The sequence below is a fragment of the Mesoplodon bidens genome (assembly GCF_964165515.1).
Source record: "Mesoplodon bidens genome assembly, chromosome: 20".
NCBI lineage: Eukaryota > Metazoa > Chordata > Mammalia > Artiodactyla > Ziphiidae > Mesoplodon > Mesoplodon bidens.
Window position 1 is genome coordinate 28,318,328 of NC_138181.1, and position 18,095 is coordinate 28,336,422.

Sequence of the window (18,095 nt, forward strand, 5' to 3'; positions counted from 1 at the left end):
TAACATAAAGCTAGGTTTCTGTACTTGAAAGAGCATAAGAGGTAGCATTCCAAGGTTATTAGGGGCCCCGAGTACCAATCATAACTCGGAATAGGGCTCATAGGCCTCAAAATGACCATGGGATGGAATTTGAGCTCCCTACTCCCACTTGCCCTAAATGAAGAATATCGCCTTGTTTCGGAATAAGCCTTGGGGTTTAAGAAAGAGCCCTGGGGGCTTCCCTGGTGGCGCAGTGGTTGAGAGTCCGCCTGCCGATGCAGGGGACGTGGGTTCGTGCCCCGATCTGGGAAGATCCCACATGCCGCGGAGCGGCTGGGCCCGTGAGCCATGGCCGCTGAGCCTGCGCGTCCGGAGCCTGTGCTCCGCAACGGGAGAGGCCACAGCAGTGAGAGGCCCACGTACCGCAAAAAAAAAAAAAAGAAAGAGCCCTGGGGTTCAAGATTTTTTCATCATGTGCCTTGACGTTTTATTTTTCAGTTTGAGGTGATCCCAAGGATCTGACACTTGGGGGGGGGAGGAATAGATAATTATTATAATAGCTAACATGTATTGAACATTCACTATGGGCCACACACTGTCTAGAGTGCTTTGAATGTACCAATTCATTTAATCCTCTTAGCAACCCTATGAGGTATATGCACCTTTAATATCTCTATTTTATAGATGAGGAAACAGATGCAGAGTGGCTTAGCAATTTGCCCAGAATTGTAAGCAGCAGAGCTGGAATGCAGATCCAGGTGGGGTCTGAACAACTAATGGTGCAGAAAAGAGGAGGGTGGAATCAACTCAGCCGTCTTGGATCTTTCCCATGTGAAAGGAGCAGAACCCTCATCAGGCTAGTTTTGAATTCAAATCCTGGACTTGGCGTCTGCATTTAGCTGGGCCTTCAGGAAGAGTTAACTGCCTTAACCAAGCAGGCCAAGTGTGTCTCCTGCTGCCAGACCACAAGGTAGAATTTCTAGGCAAAGGCAGGGATGTTGGTCTGTCTGAAAACCCTCAGAATGTGTGTAGGTTGCTCCACAGATTTCTGGGTGGGTGTACAAGTACTTTCTGGTCTCTACTGAAGTGGGGAGGGGACTAAGGGCCAGAAACAAGAGGTCTAGGGGAGATGCAGAATCCAAGAGACTCAGTACTATGATGTCATGCCACACATGTTTATTGAGCTCCTACTACATGCCCCATCTTGCCTTACTTTTCTTGGTGTGTTACTCTATGCAGATACCCATTACCAGGTTCCTAGGAATTCCTTGCCTTTGTGGGGTCAGGTAGGCACTTGCATAGCTGCTCTTCTACCTTCCTTGCCTGGTATCTAGCAGGCCAGACTGCAGGGCCCCCACTGGTACATGGCTGTGTTTGTTCAATAACGCTTGGAAGCACAAGTGAGCTCTGTATTACCGCCTTTTCGCTGGGGTGTCTGGAGGGCCAAGAAGCTCCTAGTTGTAGCCCTACAGAGCCACAGGGACTGAACCAAAGCACCAGCCATCAGCTTTGTTCCTCAAGCCTCTAGAGAAAACCTTTGATTTCATGGGGATGATTATTTTTATTCTTGCCCACTCAAGGATGAAGCCCAAGAAACAAGGGGTTGCCCCTTTCAGAAGTATCACAATGGGTCACCTCCAGCCAAACCCACTGTTTTTTGTTTTTTGTTATTTCTGGGTTTGCTTGAGCCTCTCTTGGAAACCATTACTATACAACTTACTTAAAAGAAAGAGTGGAGGGATTGGGCATAAGAGACTCAGACAGAGAGGGGAGTAGGTGGGGGGCTTGGGACAGAGAGGCTGGAAGTAATGTGTTGTCAGAGAAAGTACAGGAAGAACACATTAAAGTCACAATCTGATTTAAATTGATTCCATTTTGTAGTGACATTTTTAATCTTCTGCAAAGTTTGACTTTTCGCCAAGCCTGGAGAATTGGAACTTTGGAAGAAGGTTTCAGAAAAAGACACAACACACACACACACACACACACACACACACACACAGAAAGGGGGAGAGAGAGAAAGGGGAGGGAGACTTTTATCCTAAAGTCATTGTAAATCCAAAGCAGGGTTTTATCCTCCACAGTTAAATGAGAAAGAAAAAAAAATCAAGAATACCAACATTTGAGGTACAAAGACTGTCATGGGCCAGTGGAAGTTTGCAAAATTATATGTAAATGACCAAAGTTTTTACTCTGGTGGCCCTGTGCTTTCCCAAAGCTAATCCCAAAGAGAAAATCTACTTAGCAAAAGAAAGTTTTGTCTAATTTGGTTAACAGTTGAGAAGTGACAAAAATGCTGAATATATTAATAATTTATATTTCCAGGGTAACACTATATCTTTAATGCTTCACTGCCAAAGGGAATTCAGATTGGCTTAATGCTCAGAGAAAAAAAGGCTGAAAGGCCTTCCTTCATATTCTGTATCCAGCGCTGATAAAAATGGGTGTAAGACATGTGTTCCAATAATAGGCACCATGCATTCTCCCATTTCTGCATAATTTGTTTTCATCCCATATTGCTCAATATATATTTGTTACCCAGTGGCCTCCTGACCTTACACCGACTTTCATGCTCCAACTATATCATTTCATAAGGGAGGAGATACTTGTTTGCATCTCACATTTTATAGATAAGTATTGTAGTGACATATAGTGTGTGTAAGGGCAAGAACCCTTTACTTGAAAGACTTTTTCTAAAGTTTATAGATTTTCCCTGCCTCCAAAACATACACATTTGATTTAAGTTTCACTTTATGGACAACATAATGAAGTGGCTGTGTGTGTGTGTGTGGTGTGTGTGTGTGTGTGTGTGTGGTTTTTCTGGTCCTGTCTCTGTAATCAAGTTTGAGGGTTTATAAATTGTGGGCCATCTTACTCCATGACCTCAGTAAACAGTCTAGGTCAGAGCTCCCTTAAGCCCTGTCCACAGAAATGGAATAAGTTAATTTATTGCACTCCAGCTAACCTGAGCGGTGACAAATAATCGTAGTTCAGCTAAATGGCCTCAGGAAACAGGAAAACCTGCTACCTAATTTTGAGTTATTTATTTAAAGGGCATCAAAGGGAACGGGAACAAAAAGAAAAGACAGAAACAAAGAAAAAAAGTCAATGAAGGAAAAATTTTAAATTCTCACAAAGACAACTTTAATGGGTTGGTTACCTTGTTCATTTTACCAGTTAACATAAAAAACAGTGAGGCTTATTTTGCTCTCTGGGTCCTAGAAAAACCTGATTTCAGCTTGCTTTTTTAAATGTATTGCTGTTTTGTGGGTAAGACAGATCGAATTGTCGTTGAGAACTACGAGCCCCTTACAGATCACTAGCCAAGTCTTCCCTAGACCCCCAAACGTTCCTATGTTCTGGGTGGAGCGAAAAGGTTAAAATCCCCCTCCCCCAGGAAAAGGTGGAGAAGCCTTTCTCAGCAGGCCCAAGAACCCAGCGTCTCAACGCCGCACCAGTGGCCGGATGTGGGTGTGGGCAGAGGGAACAGTCCTTTAGGGGAGCACGTCTCCCAACGCGGTCGCTGCCGGCCTCTCACCAAGTTGCCCAGCGGCCCCGAAGCTGAGCTGATTTGTGCGCCAAAGGCAACTCCAGCTTCCTGAACCCTTCGGTGCCGACGAGTAGTTGTCATTCGAAGATAAACTTCATCGGATGTTGTTTCTAAGCCACACTCGGAAGCTACCTCCTCTACCTATTTTTTACCAGACAGGTTGAGGCCGTAAACCTAGTCACGCATCCCGATGGTCTGAGTTTCGGCGCGCTCCAGACCAGCGGGCATGTGGTGCGCGCGTGTCCGGGGCCTCGTCCCGGGTTAGGGAAGGGCGCCCAGGTCGGAACTGGCGAAAGTCCGCCAAAGCCAGCTTGGGGAGGGTCCTTCGATTTGTATTTTCTGAGAGCTGAGGGCCCTGTTCCTCGAGTCTGCCCTTCCCCCAGGCAAATGCCCAAGGTGCGCCCGAGACAGGTGCGGGTCTGGAGCCCCGGGGGAAACGCGAATCCAGCCTGGAAGCGACCCCTCCACTTAGCCTCCCCGCCTCCTCAGACACCGCAGCGACCCGCCCCCTTCCCCACCCAGACTACTGAGGGCCGTCACCTTGGCCCCAGTGAGCCTTGCGCCCGAGACACCTCGGAGGGGGTGGGTTTGGGAAGAGCAGAAGGTAACAAGAAATCCATCTTTCTGGGACCTTCAGAAAACGTTTATTGCCGGGGGGAGATCCTTCAGAAGACTCTTTCGCTTTTGGCCTTCCCCCACCCAGCTCTTTTGTTGGCACCGTATTTACACTTGTACAATATACAGTATTTCTCCCAGGCAGCGCCCGAAGCGCAAAGAAATCTGCGGGCGAGTCGGCGTCAGAGCACCGCGGGGTGCTGGGGCGTGTGCAGGTTCAGGGCGTTGGGGTGGGCGTGGCCGATCAGGTTGAGGTAATGCCGGTCCAGGCCCTGCACGGGCGTCAGGAAGGGGCTGTGCTGCTGCGCAGGGCTCGGAAGAGGCACGGGTGCGCTGGGCAGGTAGGGCAGCGCCGGGCTGCGGGCCGCGCCGTGTGGCCAGGGGAAGGACCCCGGGGCCGCGCCCTGCGGGAACACGGACGCCTCACCAGGGCTGTGGCCTGCGAACTCGGGCCCCGCTGGGTGAAGCTGATAAGAGAAATCCGGCTCCGGGAGCGAACCCAGCGGCTGGAAGGCGGGCTCGGCGCCCAAGCGGGCCTTGGACTGCAAGAAGGCGAGGATGCGCGCGTACTTGGTGTCCTTGGTCTCCATCCTCTCCACGGTGGTGAGGTAATGCACCAGGTTCTTCATGCACTCGTGGTAGCCGTAGTGGAAGTAGTTGGCAAATTCCGCTAGCAGTTCTGCTGGAGGGGCGAGAAAAACCGTAGAAAGAAAAAAACCGTGAGCGCCCTTTCCAACCGGGAGCGCGAGGCGGGGGCCAAGCACCTCCCATCACGTTTCCTGGCCGTAGTTTCCGTTGGACGCCCGCCCTCTCCTCTGGTTACTCTGGAGACTGGAAAAACGCCAGCTAGCGACTTCCTTTTCCTTAAGAGTCTGACCCCACCCTCCCCACCTGAGAGGAGCCCGCGGAACCTGTATCCCCAGACATCTGTGCTCCAGTCCCCCTGGCTTTCACGGGAGTCCGCTCCCACCTCCACCCCGCCCCCGCCCCGGCAGCATCCAGAGAGCGAGAGACCTCTCGCGAGCGCCGCTTCACTCCCACTCCCGCCCCCAGGTCTCCGTGTGGCGCACGGTCCCTGTCGAGGTTCCCCTTTGCGCAACCCGCGCCCACCTTTTTCCCTTCCCCGGGGAAAATCAGCGGAGTGCAGGGCTCTCAGGTACTGAACGGTCATCTCGAGGATCTCCGCCTTCTCCAGCTTCCCGGAACTCTGCAAAAGGAGGAAGGGCTCCTCGAAGCGGCCCAGCGGGTGCCGGCCAACCCGGGCAGGCTGGGTGCAAGGTTTTATCCGGAGAGGACCAGCGAGTGGGGCGCTGCTGTGGATCTGCGCGAGGGCCACCCGGGGCTCACTCAGCGCTCAGGCACCCGGGAAGGGAGCCCACACGTGCAAAGCCCTCTCCGGCTCCAGACTCCCGGCATCATTGCCGAGAGTGGCGGCAGAGGATCCCCAGCGCCAGCACCGTTTTCTCGGCCGCCGACGTTACCTGCTTCGCCAGGGCCATGGGCACCGTCTTGCCCAGCTCGTTCAAACAGCGGTTAATCCGGTCTCTCCTCCGCTTTTCTATCACTTTGTGGGAAACGGGGGTTCTCTGCGAACAGAGGTTTGCACGTTTAGGATGGCTTTGCCCAGAGAGTCGTGAAAGGCACGGCTGGCACAGCTGTCTCCCAGCCCTCAACGCTGCCCAGGGACTCGCCCCAGGCCCCTGTCCCTTCACAGTGGGTCACATGAGCTCTGCCTTCTCACACCCGCGCTGGTGCGCTCCCCTTCCAGCGTCCGCTGGGCCACACCGCCGTGCTGAGCACCAGGGCAGTGGGGAGGTGGCCACCAGCCTCCTCCAGGCGTGGGCTCCTCCCTGACTGAGGCGTCCCCTCCCTCTATCCTCGTCCCCTTCCCAAACCACTCAGGATTCCTCTCCAGGAGAAGTCCCGTTGGATAATGTCCCTGCCCGTCGGTCCAGCCAGGTGGTGCTGCGGGCGTCAGATGCCCCCACCCTGTTGGCGCAAGAGCCATCTGGGCTCAGCCGACTCACTTTGCGTTCCTTGAGCTTTCCTGACATTCTGGTCAGTACGCGCCCTCGGGAGAGGCCGTGGCGCGAGGCACCCGTCCACTTTTCGCCTCGTGTGCCTCCTCGAGTGTCCCAGGTTGACTGCAGCCTCCCAACTACCAGGGGCTGCCTTATAAAGCGGTCATCCAGGGCTCCAAGTGCATTCACGACTTGAATTATTCCATAGGATTAGGGGAGCTGCGTTTGGGGGATGCATGCATTCAAGATCAGATTTTTTTTTAAGTTAAGAAAAAAAAAATTAGCAGCCGAGGGGGGCGAGCTGGGGGCAGATCAGCTTTGTTAATCCACGTGGCCCTTCAAAGGACACGTGACCGGCGGGGGACTAACATTAGCATGGCAACAGCCGGGGCGGGAAGGAGGCGGTAAACCTGCGCCGGCGGACGAGCGAGCGCAGGGGCGCAGCGGCCGCGGGCGCCGGGGGGCGAGGACCCTCACAAAACAGTGTCGCCTCCTTTAGTCCCACCGCTGAGTCTCACACGATTGCCTGTTTACAAATCCCAGCAAGCCCGCAGTCCCAGCGCCGAGTGCGTTTTAAAGCCTGTCCAGAGTCATTAAAGTAATTAAGTAAGCCTTTAATAGGCTGTTCCGCCGGGTTCAAGGGAGAGCTCTTGGAGACGGAGGCGCCCCGTTTGTTCCCAGGCTTTTCTCACACGACTTGGTGACACGTCCATCTCCCCCCTTTTTGTTTACACCGCTTTATTTGTCCGGACATCCCGGCAGGTGTGGGGCTGCGGCGGGCACAAGAGGCTCCCGCCTCGCCTCGCCCCTCCCGCAGGTCTTTGGCACGCGACGCTCCCCCCTACTCCCTGATCACATCGCCGCCTTTCTTTTCTCCCCCCCTCGGGCTCTCTCTTCGCGGGGGGAAGAGGCTCAATTTGTAGCCTATTATCCTATACGGAAAATGTCCATTGAAAAGTATGAATAGTTTCATTGGGCTAAATTTTAATAATGCCAGAGGGTGGGGGAGAAAAGACAGGCAGGCGTGTGTGTGAGTGTGTGTGCGTGTGTGTGTATGTGTGAGAGGGGGGTGGTGGGAGGATTGGGGGGCAACACGGAGAAGAGTGGGCTGAGAAGAAAAGGGGGAATGCAGCTGGCCCAGGCGAGCATTATGCGACGTCACCTGCGAGAGGGGGCGCCTACAGACCCCTATTCATTTGCCTAATTTTGGTCAATTTAACAAACTTCAGGAGAAATTATTGTGGCTTTGTCAGAGAGGGTGAAGCCTTCTGATCGAATTAACAGCATGTTTTGATCCGGTAAATGTCATTAGAAAGGGAGAAACAATCGCGCTTAGAGGGCTCTAAGTAATGCGCCCAAGTGGAGACGCCAAAGCGCACGGCTCACAAAGGGAGCAAGTAGCTGCCACAGGGAACTTTTGTACCCGCCCATCGCCCAAGTTTTGACACAAAAAGGCATTATTTCATACTTGAATACGTTTAATCCAACGATTGTCTATTTTCTGCAAACATATTTTCACAGCATTGTTAACTTTTTATGTCTCCCTTTCGCGGGCGCCTTAAAGTTTGGGGGCGGGAGAGCGCAGACAGTTTGGGCATCAATATTTGTCACTGAAAAGGGCTCCGTGAAGTTAGGGAGGTTGATCTCTTTTTTATGGTTTTAGAGAGCGAATATATCGGGGGAGGAGGAGGGAGGGAAGGCACGAACCGAAAGGAGGGAGGAAATTTGCTGGACTGGCGCGAGGGCCAGGAGGGGGGCGGCGGCGGCTGGGAGCTCTGCTCCGCCTGCGCCTCTGCGGGCAGCCGGGCCCAGCAGCCTGGGGCCTCCTCCCCGACCGCCAGGCCTCGCCGGCACTTGCTGCGCCGGAACCCGCGTTCTGGGGGGCTCCAGGCTTGCGGGCTGTGCGTGGGGGCCAGGTTTCTTGCAGATGGAAACTGTAAAAATGCTTTTTGTTCTATGACCTGCTCCGGAGCCGCTGAGCTCTCACCTTTTTCTAATCTGTTCCATTTGAGTACAACCTAGACCTCTCCCGACACATCTTTCCCTCCCTTTCTGCTCCCCACCTCGCCTAAACTCTCTCTCCTCTGCTGGACTACGGCAGGGCCCGGGCTCTCCCTTTGGGTGTCGTTAGTCCTTGGCAGAGGTGGCTAGGGGGGTGCCCTGCTCTCCAGTGGCACCTAGGGGTCTCCTAGGGCGCAGAGGCGGGCCTGGCGGGCCGGGCCTCGGGGACGCGAGCGACCCACCTGCTGCAGTCTAGGAGGTGTGGGGCTCGGTCCGCACCACGCACCCCTAGGATGTCCCTCTCCGTCTTACTCTCAGTCTCCTCTCGACGTTTCTTTTCTCCTTCACGCCAGATTGGACACGACCCGCACCCTCCCGCAGGTTGCTCTGCCAGCCGCCGGTGCCCTCTCAGAGGTTGTCGATTTCAGTATATTCACTCGCACACAAGGGGATTAAACACGAACCCTTATCATCCAAATTAACTAACGTGAATGGGTAAAAGGGAGCGCGCACACTTCTCACCCCCATCCCCTTTTTAAGCCAGCGGACTAGGAGTTGATCCTCTTACAGCTGGTGTTAACCGCCAGCTGCGGGCACCTTCCACGGGCCAAACTTCATTCTGTGCAAACTGTTTAATTTCCCGTGTTTGCTTGGGAGCTGGGCTCCAGATCTTGCCCAGGGCTGCAAGTCCCCTCGTATGGCTTGGGGGAGGGGCCCAAATGAAGGTGGGTAAGTGAGGGGAAGTGGGGTGGAGGGGTGGCCATCCTCACCAAGTCCTCTGGGTCTGCAGCCCTTTCTGGAAGACTGGGAAAGCCTCTTCCCGTTCAGGTGAGCGGAAGGGTGTGTTTTATTTTTGTCTTCCCGGCAGGAAGGCTTGAATCACGCTGCCAGAAAGGGGGATGCTGGGACCCTCACAGTCATCTTCCCTTTAATCCTCCTTCCCAGGATGGTGATAAAGTGTTCCCTGATGGTGACCGACTTTCCACTCAAAATGAGAGCAGAATAATGAAGAGCTATGGTCCCTGGAACCAAACAGTCATTCAAATTCCAGCTCCACCACCTACCATCTGGGTGAGACTTCAGGCTATTCACTGAATCTTGCTGTGCCTCAGTTTCCTCTTCTGTAAATTGGAGATAATTACTGTATCTACCAGGTCACAAGGTGGCCACTGGGATGAAGGAGGTAAATATAGGCAGGGCACCTAAAAGAAGGCTTACCTACTCAATTAATGGTTTTACTTTGCCCGGAAATCACTTCTACAGTGGTTCTCACATAGTGGTGTTTTGTGGGGTTTGTGCTGTTGTGTGATATTTTCATTCATTTCATAGTTCTTCCCATCGCTGAGAAAGCTTCACTCTTCATAAAAAAGCCCCAGTATTTGGCCTGAGGTTTGTTAAATCGACCAAAATTAGGCAAATGATGGGGGCCTTTAGATGCTCCCTCTCACAGGTGATACCTAGTGCTTGGTGGCCAGCAGTGTCTCCCAGGGTGTGTGAGGCTGAGAAAAGACTCCAAGTTCAGAAGCCCCTCAACTCAACAGCATGACCATTTCAAGTGATTCAAACATTAGCATCAAAATCAAAGGAAAGCTAGGAAGTAAGACTACTTAGAAATTAGACGATGCTAATTCAATAGTAGTCTGTACTTAGACTCCTGGCATCTGAAGACCTTTGTTGGAGAATACAGCAATCATAAACAGAAAATGTTTATTATTGTTAATATTATTATTTTTACTTTAAAAAAATGTTTTAGCTACATAGATTTGACATACAGCTTCCAAACACTGAAAAATGGACTCTTTTGTGTTTCTTTCCAACTCTAGAAACTGAGGGTTTATGGGCTTGGGAAGGGGAAGGGGTAATGAATGGAAAGAAAACAAATCTAGTGGGTATTTGGTCATTTCAGCCAAATTGCTCTAAGATGAAGTGTTCTGGGTGATTTCAAATCTCTCCCTCTTCCTCCCATGTTAATACACAGACTTTGTAGATTCATTAGTGGGACTGGGGATTTTATCAAGTGGGGAAACGTGAGGAGTCTTGTCAGAGAGTGGAGGAAACACAGCGGTGGCTGACTCTCCTGTACTTCTGAAGCACCAGGAGGTCAAGGCACAAAGAGAAGCCACGTTGGGCTCTATTTCTGAAGCGAATAGGATCCCAGAATGTGGGACTGTAGGATGTTTCCTCTGAAAGAAGCCCAGAAGAGCATCAAGTGTTTGTTGATTTGCTGTGTGACCTCCAGGGCCGAGGGCCTCAGTTTACTCCTCTGTTACTGCAAGGAGAGTCCCAGCAGGGACGCTGTGATTCAGGACTGGCAGACGTTCTGTAGGACACCTGCTGCCTTTGGCTGGTGTGATCGCTGTCAGAGGCATCAACTGTGTCCTTGGGCCTCTGTCCATGTGTTCCTGCTTCTCCCAAGTCCAGTGATGACAGCACGTTGTGGGCACTGTTGTGAGCCAGAGGCTGGGAACACCACTCAGAAAAGGACATGGCTCAGGGGCGTGTCCTCTCATAAAGAAGACAAGGTCTGTGCCTGTGTCAGACCCTGGTACAGAAGCCTCAACACAGCAGTCACCCTCAGTGCCCAGTCACCCCCAGTGCCCATCCTAGAAGCCATGCAGCACACATCCTATTGGGATGGTGACTTCTCTGGGCTTTTCCTTACTCAGCACTCCAAATTCTTCTGTTCCCTCTGATCACCAGTAGTATTCTCAGCTCAGCAAGGACGTCAGCAGGAAGTGTGTGTCAGGAGACGGTGCTTGTCAGAGCAGCCAGATGACGGTGGGGGGGATGTCTCCAGCCATGAGAACACACACTGAAGGTGTGGGCTTTTATCTAACCCCCGAATCTGAAAGGAGACCAGAGACTTGGGAAAACTGTATCCATAATAGAGTGATTCCCCAGATTTTGGTCTGTATCTCCTTTGTTCTTGTCTCTGACGCAGTTTAGTTCTTTGCTTTCTAACTATTTTTAGATCTAGTACCTGAGTTTTTGCTGAATGAGGTAGCAGCTCTGGAACCACGGTTAGGCACCAGCCCCACCATCTATCCAATGGCTCAGAGGCCTTCAGTTTCTCTCTCCTTATGGGAAGTCCTGAAACATGACACATATGCCTCTAGAAACGGGTGCCTTCCGAAGTTGGCTGTATTTTGTTTTCAGTAGAAAGGAAGTTCTTTTTACTTAGTCACTTGCTACTCACATGTGGTCCTCAGACCAGCAGCGTACTGGTTACCTGGGAGTTCATTAGAAATGCAGAACCTCAGGCTCCTCCCTTGACCTAACAGAATCAGAACCTGCATTTGAACCAGATCCCCAGTTGATTCCTGTGCCCTTCAAAGTTTGTGAAGCACCACTTTAGCTGAAGTTGGAGGCCACCATATGGTATTTAACAGCTGAAGGATACCAGTTGGCAAGTGCCAGGTAGGAATGGGTAGCCTAGAAAGACAACAGCAAAGGTGGAGGGGACTTTCAGGCTGTCCTAAGTGGAAATAATTAAGTGCGCAGATTGAAAGGCTTCCTGTGAACAAGGGGGCCTCTGTAGCACTGCTTGTTCAAATATTCTCTGGGGTGTTTGCAATATTTTCCTTAGTACTGCCTCTTACGTGCAGTGATTTATTTCCTGCATGTCTCTCCAGAATTTGCAAGTAGTAGTTGCTCAATGTAGTTTTTTTTTTGTTTTTTTTTGTTTTTTTTGCGGTACGTGGGCCTCTCACTGTTGTGGCCTCTCCCGTTGCGGAGCACAGGCTCCAGACGCGCAGGCTCAGCGGCCACGGCTCACAGGCCCAGCCGCTCCGTGGCATGTGGGATCTTCCTGGACCGGGGCACGAACCCGTGTCTCCTGCATCGGCAGGCGGACTCTCAACCACTGCGCCACCAGGGAAGCCCTCAATGTAGTTTTGATGAATGAAGGAAAACTGGAAGAGGGGCTTCAGGGATTATTTTGGCAATCTGTCACAGGGCCCCATAGGGTCATATTTTACCATTTAGTTTTGGACTTTTACAAGAACTAACAAAGGGAAACATAAATATAACTATTGAGTGAGAACACTTAGGGAGGTTGCATGATAGGTGAAGGAGTTGTTTTCCATAGTTTGACATTAACATCACTTAGAAAATATGTTACAGATATTGTGAACCGTGTTGATTCTGGGCTTTGATTTTCCTAGGCAACTGGCTTTTCTTTGGGGGCTGATAATTCCAGCTTTTTGCTCTGTATTAACTTGAGCAGCATCCAGAAGTCATCATGGGGAGCTTCAGCTTAGAGTACTGAGGGGAGTTCTTTCTACAGCTTAAAGATTTCATCTGCTTTACAGGGCAACTTTGCACACAAAATTAGAGATATATATTGCTGACAATAAGAAATTATTGTAAATTGCAGTAAATAACACAGAACTTGGGGAGAAGATTCAGGAGGAGGAGAAAATTACAGGAGTGTTCACAGATCCCATTGTATGGGCAGTAATCAAGTAGCAGTAGTCTGTCAGACGCCCCATCTGTTCATGTGGATGTCACCCCGGATCCACCCTTCTCTCTCTGCCTTCCTCATTCATCCACCACCAGAATTCAGTACTTAACTGTGTGCCAGGCACTGTGCAGGGCAACATTGGAATCACTGAGAACAAACATAGAACTTTTGGAGAATCTATACGTTCTCACAAGTGAAAAGAAGACCCTGACTAAGGGGAATGTTCTTGAGGGCAGACCCCAACCCTAATTTACCTGTTTGTTGGTCCATTTCCCTAAATTTTCACCTGACTGCTAGCAGTTTCCATTCACTTTGTTTCTTTACACTAATCGTACCAATTAGACATTAATTTGAGGAGTTATAAATGCCCTCCTTTTAAAACATGGTTGCCTCTGAGGGCATTAAGGATCTCTCATTAGTGTGAATTGATATAACTGGATTTTGGTCCTCTCTAACACCAAACTAAAGAAGGCTGTCAAGAAACAAGTTTCGAAGGAGAGGGAGGTAATTTAGGAAGAGCTGGTGTATTCAATATTAGTTTCCTGTGGCTGCTATAACAAATTAACATAAACTTTGGAGAAATTTATTCTCTCACAGTCTGGAGGTCAGAAGTCTGAAATGAATAGTACTGGGCCGAAATCAAGATGAGAGCAGGGCCACACTCCCTCTGGAGGGGCTAGAGGAGAATCTGTTTCTTTTCTTACCTTTTCAGCTTCATGGCTGCCCGCATTCCTTGGCTTGTGGTCACATTACTCCAGTCCCCACCTCTGTGGTCACATCGATGTCTCCTCTTCTCTGTGTCAGGTCTCCCTTTGCTCCTCTCTTATAAGGATACCTTATATGGTTGCATTTGGGGCCTACCTGGATAATCTCCCCATCTCAAAACACTTAATTTAATCAAATCTGCAAAGTCCTTTTTTTGGCCTTTATACGGTAACATTCACAGGTTCCAGGAATTAGGACACGGGTGTCTTTTGGAGGCCAAAGCCTCCTGTACCTGGTCAAGTACCATAGTAGGAGCTGAGATAGCATCTGTGCACTGATGCTCTGAGAACAGGGGCAAAGCAGTGGGCAAGAGGAAGTGGGAGAGAAGATAAAGGGAATCATGTTCTTTCCAAACATGGCAGAACTGTCCCTCTAGGCTTCTTCCTTCCCGTTTCCCCTTCTCCCTGCTCATCCTTTCTTATCCCTCATGCATCACAGCACCCCTTGCTCCCAGGCCTCAGGTTTGAAGCTGCTGTGATATACTTATGCTGCATTATGAGTTAGATCCTCTTTAGTTTACTACACTCCGACCCTCATTACTACTTACACAGACATGTACACGCACACAATGACTTTGTCTAAAAATTATATAATTAAGACCCAATCTTTTCCCCACTCTTCTCCAACATCCCTCTTCTTCTAGTTGGCTACTGTTTTTTTTTAAATGCCATGCTCACTCATCAAAGAGATCTGGATATAAATTCTAACTCTGCTTCCAAAGTGGTCTTGGGCAAGTTGCTGTGCCTCAGTTTCTGCATCTATAAAGCAGAGATGATGGTACCTACCTCCTAGGCCTATTGAGATGAGTCAGTGAGGGAATGTTTGTGAAGTTCCTGGCATAATATTCAGACCATAGGAGGTGCACTGGGGCTGAGATTCTCATGCGTTTATCTGGTTGAGCACCTGGTCTATTTCTGAAACAGTGCTGGACCCTCATATTACAATGGGAAACAGAACCCAATTGCTGCCTCAGGAGTTTATCAAGTGAGACAGACACAGGAAGGGAATCAGATACAAGCTGGCAGGAGTGGGGTGATCATAGGAGAAAATCAGGGAGGACTTCCTGGAGGAGATGATGTGTGAACTGAGTCCCAAAAGGTGAGTGCATTAGTTTCCTAGGGCTGCCTTAGCAAATTACCACAGACCTGGTAGCTTAAAACAATGGAAGTTTATTTTCTTCCAGTTTTAGGGGCTACAAGCCCAAAATCAAGCTATCGGCAGAGCCACTTGCCCTCTGAAGGCTCTAGGGGAGATTTCCTTCCTTGTGTTCTCCAGTTTTGGTGGCCTAGGCACTTCTTGGTTTGTGGCAGCATGATTCCAATCTCTGCCTCCATCTTCACATGGCTGTCTTTGTGTCTCTCCTCTTTTTTTTTTTTTTTTTTGCGGTACGCGGGCCTCTCACTGTTGTGGCTTCTCCAGTTGCGGAGCACAGGCTCTGGACGTGCAGGCTCAGCGGCCATGGCTTACGGGCCCAGCCACTCCACGGCATGTGGGATCTTCCCGGACCGGGGCACGAACCCGTGTCTCCTGCATCGGCAGGCGGACTCTCAACCACTGCGCCACCAGGGAAGCCCTGGACATATTAATTTTAAAGTTCATGTAGACACCCCCTAAGTGGATGCCCCGAGACAGCTGAGATAGGAAACTGAAAGTCAGAAATAAAAAGGGTGCATTGGCCTGCAGGGACTGACAGACAATAGCCCTGGATGAAATCACTTAAGAAGAGCTTAAAGGAGAAGGGCAGGGGGCCAAGGACAGAGTCCTGGGGGAAGCTGATAGGCAAGGAGTGGGTGAAGGACATCAGCCAGGAAGGGGTCATCAGAAGGGAAGGAGGAGAGCTCAGAGGCTCCTGGGATTCCTGGGAGCACAGGTGCAGATGGTTCAAGGAGGAGATGCTCACCAGGATCCGACGTAGGAGAGATGCAGGAAATGTCTACAGGACTCAAAATGTCCACTGTGGCTGAGCATGGAGGCCATCATCAAACTCTGCAAGCTTCCGAAGAGCGGTAGAAACAGAAAGGGAGAGCAGACTCTCTTTCTTTGACCTCAGTTGTGAGGATATAAGTGCTTTCTTGCATGATGAATTCAGACTGCATGTTAGAAAAGACAGTCCTCCTAGGAAACCACCAGCTGGAGTTAAATGAAGTGTATCTTGTAACATAGATCTGCCGATGGCCCAGGCCACCGGTGCCTTGCAGGGGGGCAGTGGCAGTGCTGTCCTGCTCTTTCTCATAGGCTAGTAATACTAAAGGTCAACACACAGACAGCATCCCTTACCTCTCAGGCACTGAACTCCTCCCAGCTCTCAGTGTTTTGCAGATCTTTGCTCATCCCCACAACAATAAGATGAGTATTATGTTTATTTTACATATAAGAAAATGAGGCTTGGGGAAGTCAAGGCCCATAACCGTGAGGTGGTAGAGCTGATACAAACAAGCTGATCCAACTCCACCAGTGCCCCTTCCCACAGGACGCCTGACCTTGCTGTAGCCCTGATCCCACTGAGATTACAAGTCACGGGAGAGACTTCTCAGCCCAAACACTCTACCCACCTTCCAATGACCAAATGTAGCTGCTGCTTCACAAAGCAGGGGAGCAATTCTCAGTATGCCCAGTGGTCTCCCTCTCAGAGCTCCTAAAGGTACAGTATACCCATAAGTCATCAGGTATTTGAATTCAACTCTTTCTCATTTTTGCTCTCCACATTTCTAATACTCCAGTTATATAACAATGGCTTCCAGACTCTTACACATCAGAAACCTTTGGACAACACACATGCCTGGGTCCCATTACAGACTCATTAAAAAAAATTTTGTGGATGTGGTCCTCGAATCTGTATCTTTAAAAAAGTGAAAAACCAACAAACTCAAGTAATTTGATGCACTGGTTCACTGGTCCACAGTCTGGCAGTTATTAGACACCATCGCTGTAAAATGGCTTGTCAATAATGTGAAGTTATGTTATGGTTACCTGTTGATGTTGGATTTTAGCAGATGGATAGGATGATGAGCATAGGTTTGGGGGTTTTTTTTGTTTTTAATTTTTTTTTTTGGCTGCGTTGGGTCTTCGTTGCTGCACGTGGGCTTTCTCTAGTTGCGGCTAGCGGGGGGCTACTCTTCATTGCAGTGCGCGGGCTTCTCATTGCGGGGGCTTCTCTTGTCGCAGAGCACGGGCTCTAGGCACGCAGGCTTCAGTAGTTGTGGCACTCAGTTTCAGTAGTTGTGGCTCACGGGCTCTAGAGTGCAGGCTCAGTAGTTGTGGTGCACAGGTTTAGTTGCTCCGTGGCATGTGGGATCTTCCTGGGCCAGGGCTGGAACCAGTGTCCCCTGCATTGGCAGGTGGATTCTCAACCACCGCGAGAAAGCCCCGATCATAGGTTTTTAATTTTTTTTAATTTTTAAAAAATTAAAAGAAAAATTTTAATTGTCTTTAATAAGGCAATCTGTGGCGTATTTGTATTAGGAGAGCTTAATTCCCTTACCTTCTGATTGGCTCAAGAGTACAATCTGTGGATTCAGTTTAAAGCTTGCCTGGTTCTCAAGGCTCATTCTGGGAAAAATGAAAGATATTAGCATTACAGATCTGGGAGAAGAGTGACCTAGTATGGAAGCTCTTCAGGATTTGGGCAGATTTGGATGGATCAAGGGTTAGTTGGTGCCCTCTAGTGGTTGGAACTTTTCAACAACTTCTGAGACAAGGGCTAACCCACTTCAGCGGCCGCCTTAAAAAGAAACTGGGTTCAGCCTTCCACTTGCTGTTTGAAGATCAGCTGTGTCTTGCCAGAGCACCTCACCTCTCTGGCTGCAGTATTTTAATAAACAAATTGGAAGATCGGACAAAAATATCAGGGAACAGGGAGTCAGCACGTCCACAGGGCTGCCCAGGAGACCAGTCATACGTGACATCCAGGCAAGAGGGCCCAGCTATGACAGCCCCGCCATGCCACACAAGGCTGTCTCCACTGACGTGTGACTTATCTGAGCCTGGAGCCTTGGCTTATTCATCTGTGTGTCCCTAACATCTGGCGCAGTGCCTGGCATGGAGAAAGTGCCCAGTAAATATTTGTTGGAATGAAGGAGGGCAAAGGAAGGACAGTAGGATGTGGACTAGTTTATATTTGTTCAGAGATGGCAGGTAAAGGTGAAGTCCTGGGAAGTGGGGCTTAGTGCTGCAGCCCCTCACTCAGAAACCTGACCAAGAGGGGGTCACACAGCTGCTGTGGGTCTCACACTGCCCCCCCCCCACCGAGGATGAGTGAACACCTGGGTTCTGACACCCAAGGCTTGAAACCTTCCTGAATTCTTTGGCTCCCAAGGTAAGCAGGTTCCTTCTGCCTGCAAGAGTGGGGCAGCGATCAGTGTAACAGGGTTTCTGTGAAGTGCAGCTTATAGGAGGTGAGTTCTCCTGTACAGGGCCTTTTATTCCTCCCCTGCCCATACCCGCTTGAGGGTTTTGGCACAGTAAATGGAAAGCACTCTGGTTGCCAGGAGACCTGGTCCTGATTCTCTTATGTTTGACCTTGATAAGTTCCTCCCCTTGTGGTTTCCTTTCCTGCCAAGTGGGAGACTCTCCAGGGATGGGGGTGGTCATAGCCAGGGTCTTTTCTGCTACAGCAGACTCCTTGTATATCTCTGTAGTTGATGGGACCCCCAGCATGCCTGGAAAAAACCACTGGGGGAAAGATACACACGAAAGAAAGAAA

General features: G+C 50.2%; 1 protein-coding gene across 2 annotated transcripts; it reads right to left on the minus strand.

The window, feature by feature from the left end:
• Nucleotides 1–4,326: 4,326 nt before the first annotated feature.
• Nucleotides 4,327–6,198, minus strand: HELT (helt bHLH transcription factor; the record flags this gene model as incomplete). Of its 2 annotated transcripts, none has more annotated exons than XM_081220876.1 (4): nucleotides 4,327–4,823; nucleotides 5,255–5,351; nucleotides 5,626–5,730; nucleotides 6,172–6,198. In XM_081220876.1, 4 exons carry the CDS (start codon nucleotides 6,196–6,198, stop codon nucleotides 4,327–4,329), a joined length of 726 nt encoding a protein of 241 aa, XP_081077002.1. The 2 variants fall into 2 exon arrangements, with proteins under 2 accessions (XP_081077002.1, XP_081077001.1); XM_081220875.1 differs by having other exon boundaries at nucleotides 4,327–4,826.
• Nucleotides 6,199–18,095: the final 11,897 nt, after the last annotated feature.